The sequence below is a fragment of the Onychostoma macrolepis genome, chromosome 20 (assembly GCF_012432095.1).
Source record: "Onychostoma macrolepis isolate SWU-2019 chromosome 20, ASM1243209v1, whole genome shotgun sequence".
In the NCBI taxonomy this organism is placed as follows: domain Eukaryota; kingdom Metazoa; phylum Chordata; class Actinopteri; order Cypriniformes; family Cyprinidae; genus Onychostoma; species Onychostoma macrolepis.
Genome location: NC_081174.1, coordinates 30959326 through 30977563, shown reverse-complemented (window position 1 = coordinate 30977563; position 18238 = coordinate 30959326). Strand labels below are relative to the sequence as shown.

Sequence of the window (18238 nt, the reverse complement as noted above, 5' to 3'; positions counted from 1 at the left end):
AACAGCAAGTAACATTAAATTAAATGTAAAATTTTGAAGTAGAAAAATTGAAATTAAATGTACCCCAATAATCTTTGTTTTATTTACTAACCTGTTTTGTTTTATTAACTTAATTTAGTTAATAAAACATTAGAACATTAAACATTAAAACATTTTATTCGTTTAATTTGATTAACTTTTATTATATTTATATATTTATTTATACTTTTTGCACGTTGTATTTTATCTTTAAACATTAATTATAAAAATACAACTGTTCGTTGTTAGTTTGTTATTTCGGTTACATTAAATAAATAATATTACAACAGATATTATAACAAATACAACTTCAGATTTTAATATATGTATTATTAGTAAATGTTGAAATTAACTAACTAATGCTTTAGAAGTATTTTCATAGTTAGTTCATGTTAACTAATTTTAACAAATGAAACCTTTTTGTAAAGTGTTACCAACAGTATGTGTCACAATATATTATTATTATTTTTTTTTTTACAGGAAAATATAAATGTTCTTGAAATACAATAGTGTTTAAAATAATCATGTGTTAATGTCTATTTTTGTTTATTCAGTGAATGGAAAAACTTTACAAAAAAAGTGTCATTTGATCATTTGGCTCTTTTTATTGAGATCTTGATGGAAAAACTTTTTATTTACATAAACTAGTGGTGTCACTTTATTAAAATAATTAAATAACAATTTTAAATAATTAAATTAATTAAATAAAATAAAATAATTAAATCAAAATGATAAATAATTAAATTCCATAATTGTTCATTAGGGTTTGCAGTATTTATTATTAATGAATTTATGTGAATTTTATAGTGATTAAAGGAATTGTAAAAGCTTTATTAATTTCAATGACTTTTACAGGCCTATAAGTTTTTGTTTTTTGTTTGCTTAACATTGATTTATCAGGTTTTGCATCCCTGGTTCTTAGAAATTTGCTGCTAGCTCTCCAAATATATGTCATGCATTATAAAATGTGAAGCAGAATCTGTTTATTCTGTCATACACAGATGGAGACGCTTCTTGCTGAATGCACGGACTGAAGGCTGAGATGAACCCGCTGCGCAGCTGCAGGAGGAGGACGAGTGCGTGTGGTCTGCTGCTGCGCATGTGTCTGCTGCTGTCTCTGCTCTGCGTCTGCGCTCACATCTACATGCAGCTCGAGGCTCTGCGTCTCCAGCATCACAGGACTGTCGCCACGGCAACAGATGCTGCAGCTGACGCTGGATCCACCTGCTGCTCAGCGCTGAAGCATCACAGACGGGTGAGCGAGAGCCTCATACACAGTGCATCAAATACTGCATTCAGACAGATAACTCAGCGTTTCTCAACCTCTCCGATTTAAAGGCCTCCAGTCTCAAAGACAACATGTGCTTATCATGATATCTCTGGTGCTTCTGCGGTAATGACAAAGCTTTTTATTTCCATAAACTAGGAGTGGCACCATATTAAACTAACTGAATAAAACAATTATAAATAATAAAATGAATTAAAATAAAATAATGCAATTAAACTTTTTGTTTACATTGAAGTGGCACTCTAATTTGTTAAAAAATAAAATAATTAAACTTCTTATTTGCATAAACTATATTAAACAATAAAATAAAATAATTATAAATAATAAAATCTATTAAAATAAAATTATTTTAAATAAACTAGGTAATGAACTACATTAAAAATAACTGAATAAAATAATTATAAATAATTACATTAATAAATTAAAATAAAATAATTAAATTAGCCTTATTTACAGTAGGAGTGGCACTGTATAAAATATTTAAAATAATTAAATACAATTTAAAATAAATCAATTTCAACAAAATAAATGTATTTACATAAACTAGGAGTGGCACAATATTAAAATAATATAATAAAATAAAATAATTATAAATAACTGAATAAATTAATTAAAATAAATACAAACAGCTAAATAATTAAATTCCATATGCTTACTCACAAATAGCAATTTAACATGACATAACTAGAAAAAAATTATATTCATTATGAAAATTTCCATGACTTTCCAATTCTAGAAGTTTTTAAAAATTCCTTAGCATATTTTTATAGTTTTCCAAACCTGATTCAATAGAAAAATTCCAAAACAAATTGAACAAAATGATTGGAAATGGAACTAATTGAAATACAAAATATGATGTCAGCTTACATATTGTTTTAGCTTATTTTAATGCTTGTTTTGTCTTACTTTAAATCATTTTAAGACATGTTGTGGCCTCCTGATTGAGAACTGTCTAATTCTCAAAGCGTCTACTTAGCTTACTAGAAAGAGTTACAACAAGTCGATGCAAAGAAAACAGGATCAGACGAAGCAACTTTAGGTACAGTTTACTCCACAGATTGATATTTTCTCAGTTCTTCTGTCATCTAGAGGCATGTTCTCGTGTCTGAGCGCTAACAGGATCCAGCAGGACTCTTAAACAAAAGCATATTCATGTCATCCTGCTCTTCTAAAGACTTTCACACTCTCTGGAGCACAGACGCAGGGCCTGACCTCTGACCTCTGACCTCTGTGTCGAAGCACCACACAAAGCTCCCTTTTCAGTGCACTTGGACGATTTACTGAAACTAAACATCTAAAATGACTCGTACATAATACATGAGCTCATTAACATAAGACCGCCCACATTTACAAATCAAAACCTGTTCGGTATTCAGTAACATGACGCATCCTAATGAATGATGCTCATTTACATACAGGTGTCTTAAAGCTACAGCAGCAGAAATAATGACTGATATTATAAAAGGGGAAAATAAAATGCTAAAAGCATTGAAAACAGGCAGAAGAGCATCATAAGTTATTTAAATAAGCTTCACACAAGCATGATATTAAACACATCTTGAAAGCAGAGATTCAGCATTTTGAGGGAAGGGTTTATAGTCTCTATTGGAACCATATGAAGGGTGTGATACATCAACACAGACACAAACATGCAAAACTATCTGAACCATTCAGTGTTTTTGACTGAAAATTAAGAGATTAATACTTTTGTTCATCAAGGATGCATTCAATTGATCAGTAAAGACATTTATAATGTTAGAAAAGATTTCTATTTCAAATAAATGCTGTTCTTTTGAACTTTCTATTCATCTGTGAATCCTGAAAAATCAAATGCATCACGGTTTCCACAAAAATATTGTGCAGCACGACTGTTTTCAACATTGATGATAATCAGAAATGTTTCTCAAGCAGCAAATCAGCATATTAGAATGATTTCTGAAGATCATGTGACGCTGAAGACTGCAGTAATGATGCTGAAAATACAGCTGCGCATCACAGAAATAAATTACAGTTTAACACATATTCACATAGAAAACAGTTATTTTAAATTACAAAATTATTTCACAATTTTAAATGCATTTTTGATCAAATAAACGCAGCCTTGATTAGCAGAAGAGACTTTTTTCAATAACATTACTGTTAAAATTTTTGAATGCTGTTGTACAATGTTCAGTAATACAATAACAGCAGTCCATACGCCTTTATAATCTTCTAACAGAAGTAAAAAGGCTCTTTCTTTTAGTTTTGAAATAAAAGAGTTTAATTTACAACGTAGACATACTCTAAATGTCCACAAAAGGCATTTATTATGGGGTTTGTGAAGGCAAGCATCACTGTTTTTAGTGATTTAAACAAACTTTTACAAACATATGATCATTTGATGACACGCAGCTTTTTTCCAGGCAAACGTTGTTATATTTCGAGATATTTGGGTTAATCATATACCCTCATATTTTAGGCTTGTCCCACTTCTCCTCAGATATTCCACTTGTGATGTTTGATATCAAACTCTTAATTTAAAAATCACAGTTTGTAAATGAGCACTGAATGCGTTTGCGTGTCTCACAGCGAGTGTTTCTGTAACATGAGCTCCGAGGGCTTCTGCGTGTCTGAAGAGCGGATATCAGGAATTAATTGAAGCCAGCTGTGGACGCAGAACAGCCGACGGCTACATGTGCGCCAGAGACTCGCTGCGATTTTGTTGGTCCTTGAACGACGCCAAGTTATTTACTGATCCTTAAAACAGGAAAAAAAGCTAGTTCACCCAAAAATGAATATTTGCTTAAATTTACTCCCCCTCAGGTCATCCAAGATTAGGATGAGTGTGTTTCTTCAACAGGTTTGCATTGCATCAGTATCTCAGCAATGGATGCTCTGCAGTGAATGGGTGCCGTCAGAATGAGAGTCTGATAAAAACATCACAATAATCCACAGCACTCCAGTCCATCAGTTAACATCTGGAGAAGACAAAAGCTGAAACTAATCCAGCATTAAGACGTTTTAACTTCAAACTGTTGCCTAGGAAAAAAAAAATTATTAATTGTTTCATTAAGTTATGAAATGTTACTAAACATTAAGTTTTTAAAATATTTTAAAAGCAATTTTTTCTTAATTATAAGAATGTTAAGGGAACGCTCCATTGTATCATTTTGCAGACACGGAATCGTTACATTTGAATGTTCTCGGAATGTTCTGAAACAAGTGTAACATTTAAAAAATGTTTGCTGAATGTTCAGCTAAATCGCTTCAGGAGAACACATTACATGAACAATACATAAATAACATTTTGAGAATGTTAATAAAGACCAGATAACTTAATGTTACTGGAGTAATGTTTGTTCATAACGTTGCGAGAACGTTCTGAGAACATTCCCTGTTAGCTGATAATCCACAATAACACTTCCTCCAGTGATAAAGTGTTCTGGTCTGAATCAGGAGAGAAAAAACAGCTCTAAACTAATATGTGGCTGGATTTTGATGTGAGAGACAACAGGAGATGCACTTTTCACTGGAGGAAGCGTTATTATGAATTATGGATCATATTTTAGACATTATAAACGTCTTAATGCTGGATTTGTGTCAGCTTTTGTCTTCTCCAGATGTTAACTGATGGACTGGAGAGGTGTGGATTATTGTGATGTTTTTATCAGACTCTCATTCTGACGGCACCCATTCACTGCAGAGCATCCATTGCTGAGACACTGATGCAATGCTACATTTCTCCAAATCTGATGAAGAAACACACTCACCCTAATCTCAGATAGCCTGAGGGGGAGTAAACTTTCAGCAAATGTTCATTTTTGGGTGAACAGATCCTTTAAGAGCAGTGCAGATGGATTATAAGAATGTGGACTCTTAATAACTGAACAGCAGACAGAGAAGTACAGCGAGAGAAAACATGCTAATATTTATGAAGTACTGAAGGCACTTGGGAGGATGAAGCATTGCAACCCCAGATGTTGTGCTCATGTTGAACCGTGTTTGTTTGACATTTGTAAAGAGGGATGGAAAAATGTAGTTCTAATAAAAGCCACAGCGTCATCTGGAATCTGGAGTAAAACAAGCTGGAAATAGACAGCAGCTGAATCAGTCCTTCCAGCTCTGAAAACAACAGACTTCATGAAACAAACCAGCCTCACAGATCACTCACATAATACTGATACGTTTCTGCTGCTGCTTTCCCACCAAAATGATGTCACTTCCTGGAGGACGACAATGATGTCATTGAGGAAGTTACAGGGATTCTACAGAAGAGGACGGAAAGTGATTTTAAGGATATAAACTGATTATCAGTGTAAGCAATATTCTCAAGAATGCATGTTTGGTTTGAAATATTTCAGTTTGATAAACCAAATTAATATAAATATGGATTATTAAAATTGTATGACATTATTTTCATGACAATGAATTATATTCCCCTAAAATTGTCATTATTCTAAAAAATAAACAAACAAACAAACAAACAAACAAAATATAAATAATATCACTGTCATACTGTAATAAAAATCATTCATTTTTTTGTAAATCAAACACGTAATTATATATATATATATACATACATACACACTCTGTCACGTGTTTGAGTTAATGTGGTTTCAGCTGTGTTTAATTATCCTCGTTTAGTCACACACACACACACAAAACACAATATAGCACAATTATGGGACAAATTGTTTAATAATGAATAAAATAATGTCAAATGCAAAAATAAAAATATAATGTAAAAAATTAATGTAATTAATGAGTTTCATTTGGATAAACCTAAAAATGATGACAGAAAATGTGACAAAAATAAACATCTATACAAAATGAATACAATTATTAGTTCAATATTTTATCAAATATATTAAGAGAAGTGTTGTTATTGTTAACTAAAACTACTAAAAATAGTTTTTGGTAATAAATATATTGATAAAAAAAAATAGTTTTTGGTAATTTAAAAAAAAGTTGAAATAAAATTAAATATAAATATTAGATGAAAAACCAACTTAAAATAAAACTTCAATGAAAATTAGAAATGTTGCATTGGCAACTAAATGAAATAAGTTTAAGTTGAAATACTAAAATTACTAAAACTAAAATAAAATAGAAATATAGAAAATCGCAAAAAAAAAAAAGAAAACTAAAAAATGACAAAAGTACATAAAATTACTAAAATCAAAATGAAAACAGAAAATGCAAATAAAAACTAATATAGTTAAAATGTTAAGAAAAACTATAATAAAAACAATCAAACAAAAGATCCACATCTTCACTAATGAATATTTAACGTTACAGAAAGATTAAAATATGTAACAGGAGCATCTTGACGTTTCAACACTTGGAAATCTTAGATGAGACAAGGTTACATTTGCTAAAAGAAAAATACAAATGTGACCCTGGACCACAAAACCAGCCATAAGGGTCAATTTTCTGAAATTTTATGATTATGCATATTTTATGATTAGGCTGAGAATCTGAGGGTGCAAAAAAATCTAAATATTGAGAAAATCACCTTTAAAGTTGTTCAAATGAAGTTCTTAGCAATGCATATTACTAATCAAAAATGAAGTTTTGATATATTTATGGTAGGAAATATACAAAATATCTTCATGGAACATGATCTTGATATAGAAAAATGTATAATTTTGACTCATACATTGTATTGTTGGCTATTGCTACAAATATACCTGTGCTGCTTATGACTGCTTCTGTGCTGCAGGGTCACATATAAGAAAACCTCACAGACAGAGGTCACGCAGATGTCTATATATTGAACAGATTTTACTATCCATCACAGCCGCCTCTGAATAAGTGCACTGACGTGTTTGTACTGTTTCTGTGTAGATGTCCAGATGGAAGATCTCTCTGGAGCCATGGGCCGCTGAGACTCGAGGCTTACAGGAGGAGGCGGATCGGTTCCTCAGATACATCTCCACTCCGCAGGTACAGTCCCAGCATTCACAGAGAGTTATTCAGCTGTGCTGAGTGCTGATCTTCAGTGTGTGTGTGTGTGAAGCTGTCCTGCCAGAGACCCGCGTCTGTGCCGCCCGTCTTTGACGCAGAGCATCATGGGTCGTGGGTCCTGTGTTTGGACCGCAGGTTCAGTCTGGCACAGCGGATCGTGTCCAAACACTGCCGTGTCTATTCGCTCAGGTCAGTCCCACGCTACTGCCTTTCATTTGTGACACATCATAAACATTTGAACCTCTGTATTATGATAAAAATCAGAGCACGAGCTTATGCTCCGGGTCAAACTGACCTGCATCTGGTTCAACATAATTTGCCAGAAAAACAAAAACACAGAGCAGGTAAAAACAGTAGACCCTTAACTTTTATAAAAAAAAGAAAAAAAAAAAAAAAGAAAAACAAACATTTATTTATCATTCTGAATCTTAATTTTTTAAACATCATTCATTCTTAATATTTCATCAATTGTTCATATTTATGTGATTTATGTGTGAAACATTTCAACTTGTATATTATGTTAGAAATCTAGGTATGAGCTGCATATATCCAGATCAAATTAACTTTTTTGAATTTTATTAGATTTAATATTTCACTAAATTCACCAAAAATCCCACTATGTGGAAAAAAAGAGGTAAAAACAGAACCCTTTTACATGAACAGTTCTTACACATTACAAAAAATAAACATATGATTTGTAAAACTGTGTTTAACAACTAATTTTTTTTTTAACATAAACTGTTATTTTTATAAATATTATTGTAAAAAGTAAAATACTTTTAATATAAACATTTAATTTTTTAACATAAACTGTTAATTTTATAAACAGTATTGTAAATAGCGAAATATTTTTACATTTATTTTTAATATATATTTTTAAACAGAAAAATATTAATTCTACACACTGAGCAACGTTTCAGTCCATTGTGATATTATTGTGATAATGCCAGCTTGTGTAGGATTCATAATTTTCTAGTTGATATTGTATTTTAATTCCATGAACCTATGATTGATTTGGGTGTGTGAGGCCATGCATGTTTTAATGTTCCTTCCTTTAACCATGAAATCTGGGCAAAGATCTTAATTGTAATACTATATTGTACACACACATCCCACAACACATCAGAGTCTCGAACCTTTGCATGCTTGTTCATGACTCAAAATGAGAACAAGCAACGAAATATCAAGACAAAACTCATAGGATAACCTGTATTTCTGAGAACTCAACATATTAAAGCGCTCGTCACTTTCTGAAGGCAATCCGAGTGTGTTTGTGCATGTAAACGCCTGTGAGCGCAGTCTGACAAACACATTCACATGCATTCACACGCATGCATGCAGATGAGTGCTGCATCAGCCAGATTTAACATCCTCTGTGTGTGTGTGTGTGTGTGTGTGTGTGTCTGACACACTGCTGCCCTGCAGCTCTGTCCTTATCATACAGTCAGACTCCATTCACACACATTATTCATGCATCAATCAGAGAGCTGTTTCAAAATCTTAATCTCTTCAGGAAATCAGAATAAAGAATTTCAACTCATCAGCATTTTTATAGTAACTAAAATAATTAAAACAAAAGCGTTATTTTAAATAAAATAAACTTTAACAGAAATATATAAATAAAATATTAAAAAAACATTGAACTTATTATTATTATTATTTATTTATTTATTTGTCAACATTTTTCAGCAACATTTCTCATTTTTAATAGTTTAAGTTAAATTGCTAAAATAACTGATAAAAATTAATAAAAACTATATATGCATATTACAAATGTAATAAAAACATCAAAACAATTGCTAAAATTAAGTTTAAAAGAAAATGTAAAAAAAAATATATATATATATTAAATATTAATAAAAACTACATCTCAGTGATGCTAAAAGAACAGTCTTGCATGAAGAAAATGAAGCCTATTTTTGGGATTATTAAATTTTTTTTGCATTATTTTCATGAGAATTAAACATTTTCCACCAAATTTGCATTATTGTGATGCAAAACAAATGCATAAGAAATATCAAATAATATCATTCATTGATGTCAGTACAGAAAATACTGCAATATATAAATGCAATTTAAACAATGTAGCAGACTAAATTGTATTTAATAATCATGAGAATAATGTCAAAATGCAATAAATAGTTCATTCATATTCTTCATTTTTATTATTTACTAAAACCATAAAAATACTTTAAATAAAATAAACTTAAATTGAAAGAAAATATTAAAAAACCTTAAACTTACTTTATTTCAGCTTTCTCATTTTCATACTGAAGTACCTAAAAATATAAATATAAATATATAAATTATATAGACATTATTTTAAAAAGCATAAGCTAATAAAAATGAAAAGAAAAACACACAAAAAAACATTTAACCACAAAATAAATAAATAAATAAACAAATAAATAAAAATCATTCATTGATGTCAGTACAACAAATGCTGCCATGCATGAATACAGTTTAAACAATATAGCAGGCTGATGAGAATTGTTGGGCAAACAAACAAAATAAATAAATAATACAAATTAATAAATAAATCATGCTTATATGCTAAATGCACATATGCTTAATTTTTTGTATAAAATATAATTTATTATTTAGAAATTTTGACATGTTTTTGACATGCTCCCGAAAACGAACCTTTAAAATATTTCTAAATGACCCATTCTAGAGCAAATCCCAGAAACACGAGCCAAAGAGCCGCATTACTACACAAGAGCACTCATTAGTGAACAGGACAGCGAGAGTGCCATCGAGTCTTAAAGACACAGCAGCACTGCTTCTGAACTTGAGTTTTCACAGAACAAACAATCACTTCATATTCTGCCCAGATCTCAATCGTATCAGCCTGTGAATCTTCAACTGCTTCAACTCTGTGAAAGTTTCCAGAGCACCTCGAATGATCCCAGAAAGCGTGAATCATCTGCAATGCAAACACTCTCAGAAATCTTCAAGCAGAACCAGATCATTCAGCACAGGTTTGAGCAGCTCTGGACACATTACAGACAGAGAGCTGAATGAATCATTCATGAACGTCTGTCGCAAGCGAACGAATCACTCTCAGAAATCGAGCACATTTGAACTCTGCAGCGAATCCTCCTCCAGCTAAAACACTCTTCAGATCTGATTTATTCACATGAGTCTGGTAGTGTTCTCAACACTCTCCACGGCTCTTTAATTTATAAAACAGATGAGCTGATAAAATAGTCATTATCTACATCAATTAAAGCAACAGTTCACCTGAAAATGAAAGTGTGCTGAATATTTACTCATCCTCAGATCATCCAAGATGTAGATGAGTTTGTTTCTTCATCAGGTTTGTAGAAATGTGTCTCTGCATCAGTGTCTCAGCAATGGATGCTCTGCAGTGAATGGGTGCCGTCAGAATGAGAGTCTGATAAAAACATCACAATAATCCACACACAAGTCTTTGTTAGAAACAAATCATAAAATGCAAAAATTTATTCGTAGTATTTAATACATACTAGGTATAGTAGCTATTTCAAATATGAATATTAATGAGTCAAGTGGCTATATAATCAAACTATATTAGGATAATTTAGCAAAATTATATATGAATAAATTAGGTCTCTTCAGATAAACCATCTGCTCAATGAATAAATGTAAATACATGTAAAAATGACCACTTTGCTGTTTTGTCATCAGTGGTTACCTCACCTGAATATGCTCGTAGATTTGTGTTGGATGTTGTCTTTGGAATGGAAATATGGATATGTTATTTATAAACATCAGTGAATGTGAATGTCATAAAACTAGCGAGGTAAGCCTGTAGTAGCTGACAGTGTCGTGTAAACATAGCTGAAAGAGCGAAAAGCAGAGGAACAGACAAACTGATTCAGCTGAGTGAGTCATTTACGCTGGAACCGCTTTGATTGATTCAAACTCGTGATTACGATCGTATAGTGATGAGTGAAACGGACCGTTTCTGTGAATCTGTTAAACCACTGCATCGCAAAATGATTCACTGTTTCAAAGTGGTTTGATTGGATCGTGTATTACGAATCATTTCATTCAGATCATAACCTCGGAGCAGGTTTGCAAATCATTTCGCAAATTGAATTTTGCGATACGCTCTCTGAAGTCCTGATCTGAAATGATTATTTTGGAACTTCGGAGTGCATACTGCGAATCATTTGATTCTTTGATTCGGATCGGGACTTCGGAGCACAGAGCGTGAATCATTTGATATAGTTCAGAACCTCATAGCGCGGATCGCGAATCTATCTATCTATCTATCTATCTATCTATCCATCTATCCATAATTGTTCATATTTATGTGATTTATGTGTGAAACATTTCAACTTGTATATCTATCTATCTATCTATCTAACTTTCTATCATCCGTCCATCTGTCCATCCGTCCATCCATCCATCCATCCGTCCATCCATCCGTCCATCTATCATCTGTCCATCCATCCGTCCGTCCGTCCATCCATCCATCCATCCATCTATCATCCGTCCATCCATCCGTCCATCCGTCCATCCATCCATCTATCATCCGTCCATCCATCCGTCCATCCATCCATCCATCTATCATCCGTCCATCCATCCGTTCATCCATCCATCTATCGCGGATCGCAAATCTATCTATCTATCTATCTATCTATCTATCTATCTATATATCTATCTATCTATCTATCTATCTATCTATCTATATATCTATATATCTATATATCAATCCATCTATCCATAATTGTTCATATTTATGTGATTTATGTGTGAAACATTTCAACTTGTATATCTATCCATCTATCTAACTTTCTATCATCCGTCCATCTGTCCATCCATCCATCCATCCATCCGTCCATCCGTCCATCCATCCGCCCATCCATCCATCCATCATCCGTCCATCCATCCGTTCATCCATCTATCATCCGTCCCTCCGTCCATCCGTCCATCTCTTTCTCTCTCTATCCATCCATCCATCCATCCATCTATCATCCGTCCGTCTATCTATCATGAATTAAAAAAGACACAAACACCTAACAAAATTACTAAGATTGTAGCTTAAATAAAATAAAAACAAATAAAAACTAATTCAAAATATGAACAAAAACTAGTATCTCAGTGATGCTAAAATAACTCTGGTAACATGATTCAGGGGTAAAATGCTGCGGTGAATCAGTGTCTGGAGTGACGGAGGTGTGTTTGTGTAGGCTGGGAGCGGAGGACGATGCTCTGGAGCGGTTATTAGCCGGCTCCGGCTGTGAGGTTCACTGTTTTGACCCCAGCATCAGACGAGCTCATCTGCAGGACCATAACATGTGGCTCCACCGGCTCTCCGTGGACTGGAGGGACCCAAACCCCGCCGTCCCGATACAGAGACTACACAGCAGCTCCAAGAAACTCGCCGCCATCCTCAGCCACTTCGGACACAGACAGGTCAGAGGAAAAAACACACACTCCTTATCACTATCTTTCTTTCTTTCTTTGTTTTTCCTTTGTCTTCCAATAAAATGTGAAAATTACCTGACTAAATTCAATCCATATCAAGTTATATTTATGTTAATATTTTATATAACATATATCTTATGCAATATATCATTTATATCTATTCTATAACTATCTATGTATATCTATATTTATATTCTGTTTCTTAATATACAATGGCAAATAGTTTTTCTCATTTTAAGCAGATTTATGTTTTAGATTTCTAAACTATTTGCCAGGGACCTAAGGTAAATGTAATTAAATAGAAAACTTAAAGTTATTAATATTTTAGAAATAAATAGAGATTAATAGATACATTAAAAATAAATAAAAAAACAATAAATTTATAAATGTATATATAAATACATGAACAAACAAACAAACTAACTAAATAAATAAATACAACCCGAATTCCGGAAATGTTGGAACGTTTTTTAAATTTGAATAAAATGAAAACTAAAAGACTTTCAAATCACATCTAGCAACTAATTAAGTTAATTGACATCAGGTCTGTAACATGATTAGCTATAAAAGGGATGTCTTAGAGAGGCAGAGTCTCTCAGAAGTAAAGATGGGCAGAGGCTCTCCAATCTGTGAAAGAGTGCGTAAAAGATTGTGGAATACTTTAAAAACAATGTTCCTCAAAGTCAAATTGCAAAGGCTTTGCAAATCTCAATCTAGAGTGCATAACATCATCAAAAGATTCAGAGAAACTGGTGAAATCTCTGTGCGTAAGGGACAAGGCTGAAGACCTTTGTTGGATGCCCGTGGTCTTCGGGCCCTCAGACGACACTGCGTCACTCATCGGCATGATTCTGTCATTGACATTACTAAATGGGCCCAGGAATACTTCCAGAAACCACTGTCGGTAAACACAATCCACCATGCCATCTGCAGATGCCAACTAAAGCTCTATCATGCAAAAAGGAAGCCATATGTGAACATGGTCCAGAAGCGCTGTCGTGTCATGTGGGCCAAGGCTCATTTAAAATGGACTGTTTCAAAGTGGAAAAGTGTTCTATGGTCAGACGAGTTCAAATTTGACATTCTTGTTGTAAATCACGGACCTCCGAGCTAAAGAGGAGGGAGACCTTCCAGCGTGTTATCAGCGTTCAGTTCAAAAGCCAGCATCTCTGATGGTATGGGGGTGCATAAGTGCATACGGTATGGGCAGCTTGCATGTTTTAGAAGGCACTATGAATGCTGAAAGGTATATAAAGGTTTTAGAGCAACATATGCTCCCCTCCAGAAGACTTGTATTTCAGCAGGACAATGCAAAACCACATACTGCAGCTATTACAACAGCATGGCTTCGTAGCAGAAGAGTCCGGGTGCTGAATTGGTCTGCCTGCAGTCCAGATCTTTCACCTATAGAGAACATTTAACACATCATTAAATGAAAAATACGTCAAAGATGACCACGAACTCTTCAGCAGCTGGAAACCTATATCAGGCAAGAAAGGGACCAAATTCCAACACCAAACCTCCAGAAACTCATAACCTCGATGCACAGACGTCTTCAAACTGTTTTGAAAGGAAGAGGAGATGCTAAACATGCCCCCGTCCCAACTATTCTGAGACCTGTAGCAGGCATCGAATTTGAAATGAGCTCATTTTGTGCATAAAATTGTAAAATTTCTCAGTTTAAACAATTGTTATGTTATCTATGTTCTATTGTGAATAAAATATTGGCTCATGTGATTTGAAAGTCTTTTAGTTTTAATTTTATTCAAATTTAAAAACCATAAACCCAAATTTCTGGAATTTGGGTTGTAAATAAGAAAGATTCTGTCAAGACATTTTAGGCTTTGGTTTAAGTGAAAAATAAGGAATAAATCACTCTGGTCAGTTCCAGATTCCATAAGAAAATTTCATTTAGCCTCATTTTGTTTCATTTACCTCCTTTAACCCATGAATAACTCCTTCATATTTATCTATTAAGCCCCAATATATATTTCTGATCACCCTTCACATTCATATTTCAAGCTTCTGTGTTTTTCCATCATCTGCCTGAACAACAGTTTAGTCTTTGCACATTAAACCCATGTTCTTGAGCAGAAGTGTGTGTGTGTGTGTGTGAGAGTGTGAGAGTGTGAGTGTGTGTGTGTGTGTGTGTGTGACGCATCATTTACTGCAAACACACCGCAGGCTTCACATTGACTCTCTCAGCGTGACAGAAGAGCGGCTCTGAGCTCAAAGACTCACAGAGATCTGCTGAGAAACACTTCTCAAACACAAACAGAGATGGAGGGAACACATAAAGACGGCACTAATGAATTCATTATCTGCTCATAATTATGGCAGCAGATATTGTAGATTTATGACTCCTGCATATGGATGAACTGAAGGAGCCAAAGGAGGATATCTATATCTATATCTATCTATGCATATGTATATGCATGTATATTAGATAGGTGCTCATAATGTAATGGCTCATCCGTGTGTATATATGCATTAGCAATATCTTAGTTTTTTATCAGTAAAATTGTGAAATATTATTAGAATTTAAAATATCTGTTTTCTATGTGAATATCTGTTAAACTGTAATTTATTTCTGTGATGCACAGCTGTATTTTCAGCATCATTACTGCAGTCTTCAGTGTCACATGATCTTCAGAAATCATTCTAATATGCTGATTTGCTGCTCAAGAAACATTTCTGATTATTATCAATATTGAAAACAGTCGTGCTGCACAATATTTTTGTGGAAACTGTGATGCATTTTATTTTTCAGGATTCACAGATGAACAGAAAGTTCAGAAGAAAAGCATTTATTTGAAATAGAAATCTTTCACAACACTACCATTCAAAAGTTTGGGGTCAGTAAGAATTTTCTTTCGTTCTTTTTTTTCCAGAAAGAAATGAATACTTTTATTCATCAAGGAAGCATTAAATTGATCAAAAGTGACAGTAAAGACATTTATAATATTACAGAAGATTTCTATTTCATATAAGTGAGGTAAGAGTGAGTCTCTGGTGGTTTGTGTTCAGTAAATCAGGTCAGTCTCTGCTGCCCACCGTTAACGGCTCGTCCTCGATATCATGTCCTACTTTTCCTCCAGAAACCTCTCTTTTTTGGCATAAAAGAAAAATGGATCATTTTGACCCATACAGTGTATTGTTGGCTATTATACCTGTGCTGCTTATGACTGCTTTTGTGCTGCAGGGTCACATTTATCACATCCCTGCAAAAGCACTACTAATCTTAGTTTAGTGGATGGAGTCAGGTTGATGTGATTAATATTAATGATTATCTCAGGTGGATGTCCTGAAGGTGGACCTGGAGAGCGCGGAGTGGAAGATCCTGGAGAACCTGATCCTGGAGCAGGTGCTGGAATCGGTCGGTCTGCTGCTGCTGGAGCTGCACCTGCAGTGGGCGGGGTTTGAGGTGGGCGGGGACGAGCCCTCGGTGGTCCGCTATTGGTTCAGTCTGCTGAGGGAGCTGGAGCACGCTCACTTCCGCCTCTATCACAGCTACAGCGACCCGAGCAAGCCACGCCTCTTCCTGCACAGAAACCTCGGGAACACCAGCAGCTCCTTCACACTGGGCTGGGTCAACACACGCTTCACGCCGCAAGGATGACCTTCTCAATCATGCATTTATGCCTCCTCTGTGTAAAGACGCCTAAATGCCACTTCAGAAGCGCTTCTGTGCCTCTTCGCCGTGTAAGTCGATGAGAACGTGACATTTGTGACCACAAAACCAGTCATAAGGGTCCATGTTTTGAAATTGAGATTTATACATCTCAATTGTATAAACAAGCTTTCCATTGATGTACGGTTTGTTATATTTGGCTGAGATACAACTATTTGTAAATCTGGAATCTGAGGGTGCAAAAAAAATCTAAATATTGAGAAAATCATCTTTAAAGTTGTCCAAATGAAGTTCTTAGCAATGCATATTACTAATCAAAAATGAAGTTTTGATATATTTATGGTAAGAAACTTACAAAATATCTTCATGGAACATGATCTTAATATCCTAATGATTTTTGGCATAAAAGAAAAATGTATAATTTTGACCCATACAATGTATTGTTGGCTATTGCTACAAATATACCTGTGCTGCTTATGACTGCTTTTGTGCTCCAGGGTCACATTTAAAGATGTAATATTACAGCGGTGGCCAAAATGATTAGAACACTAGAAACAGAGCAAACTGAGACTAAATCCATATAAAAAATATAAACTGATACTGACACACTACAGCAAAAGAGTTTTAGCTGCTCAAAACACTAGTGTTGTAATCATTTTGGCCACCACGGTATATCATATATTATTAATAGCTATCTTTTTGTGAAAAGAGCAGGTGTAAAACCATCCAAAATGCATTTGAGACAGACTGCAGTTGAATTAAAATGACTATTTGCAATTTTTTTTCAGTACAGAATAAAATATATGTATGGTATATTTTTTTAAAAACGTTTCTTGATAAAAATAGGTTGAATTCAGATATTTAGATATATGAACTGAATTCACTCAACATTTTGTACAAAAGGACTATTTTTGCGGTGTTTTTTTTAGTACAAAATAGAATATATTTATGGTATATTTTGTTAACGTTGCTTGATAAAAATGGGTTGAATTCAGATCAGTTCAGGCTATTTTATGAATATGAGAAAACCTGAATTCACTCAACATTGTGTGCAAATACAATGTCTGTAAAATATATTTATCACGTACCTTGACTCTTGGAGGACAATCTTCACTGAGATTGCTGAAGTGCATTTTGGGATTGCTGCCTTCGTGAAGGGATGAGCAAAATGTTTTGTGTAATAAACACAGTATAATGACAAAACCTCTGTTGTGCAGTTATGATCTTTGCTTCTGTAGAAACAGCAGGTTTGATTTCCCATAAAATAAATAAATGAATAATAATTGTGTTTAACAGCTAAATTCCCTGTGAAGTAGTAAATTACCCATAATGCTGAAGCAAAATCCAGCTTCCACCCAAAGTAGCTCTTACCGTGGAATCAACAATCATACACATATTAAATAAAAACTCAAATATTCAGGATATTTTTATTTATTCAAATTATAAAACTTAAATCAACATATAAATATTATTGCAATAACATTATTGAATATTGCAGAATATTTAAATTATAAAAATTAATTCAATCAATAAATAATTGTACTGTAAATAATTTTAATAAAATATTAATAATTAGAATTGTTCTGAATAATTTGACCTAAATTATACATTTAGAAGAAATTATTATTATTAATATTAGTCAGAATAAAATTTAAATTATTAAAATTAATTATTATTAAAATTGCCATTATACTACTATAAAGTAAAAATATTATTCGAATAATTTCTCAAATTATAAAATGAATGAATAAAGAAATAACAGTAATAATAATAATCATTATTATTTAGAATAATATTATTTAAATTATTACAAGTAAATAAAATAAATATTATAATTGTCATAATACTATTGTAATGTATATATATATATATATATATATGAAAACAATCATATGCATATATTGAGAATTAAAATTTATTTTACACTATAATAAATT

The 18238-nt window shown here is 33.2% G+C and overlaps 1 protein-coding gene across 3 annotated transcripts in view; it reads left to right on the top strand.

The window, feature by feature from the left end:
* The window catches only part of mettl24 (methyltransferase like 24), a 34458-nt gene extending 16905 nt beyond the window's left edge, over window positions 1–17553 (top strand). For all 3 annotated transcript variants that reach the window (XM_058755761.1, XM_058755762.1, XM_058755760.1), the window contains 5 exons: window positions 1020–1273; window positions 7133–7231; window positions 7305–7441; window positions 12433–12658; window positions 15966–17553. In XM_058755761.1, coding sequence (XP_058611744.1) covers window positions 1040–1273; window positions 7133–7231; window positions 7305–7441; window positions 12433–12658; window positions 15966–16289 — 1020 coding nt within the window. In that variant the 5' untranslated portion in view covers window positions 1020–1039 and the 3' untranslated portion in view covers window positions 16290–17553. The remainder of the gene's footprint in view (window positions 1–1019; window positions 1274–7132; window positions 7232–7304; window positions 7442–12432; window positions 12659–15965) is intronic.
* Window positions 17554–18238: the final 685 nt, after the last annotated feature.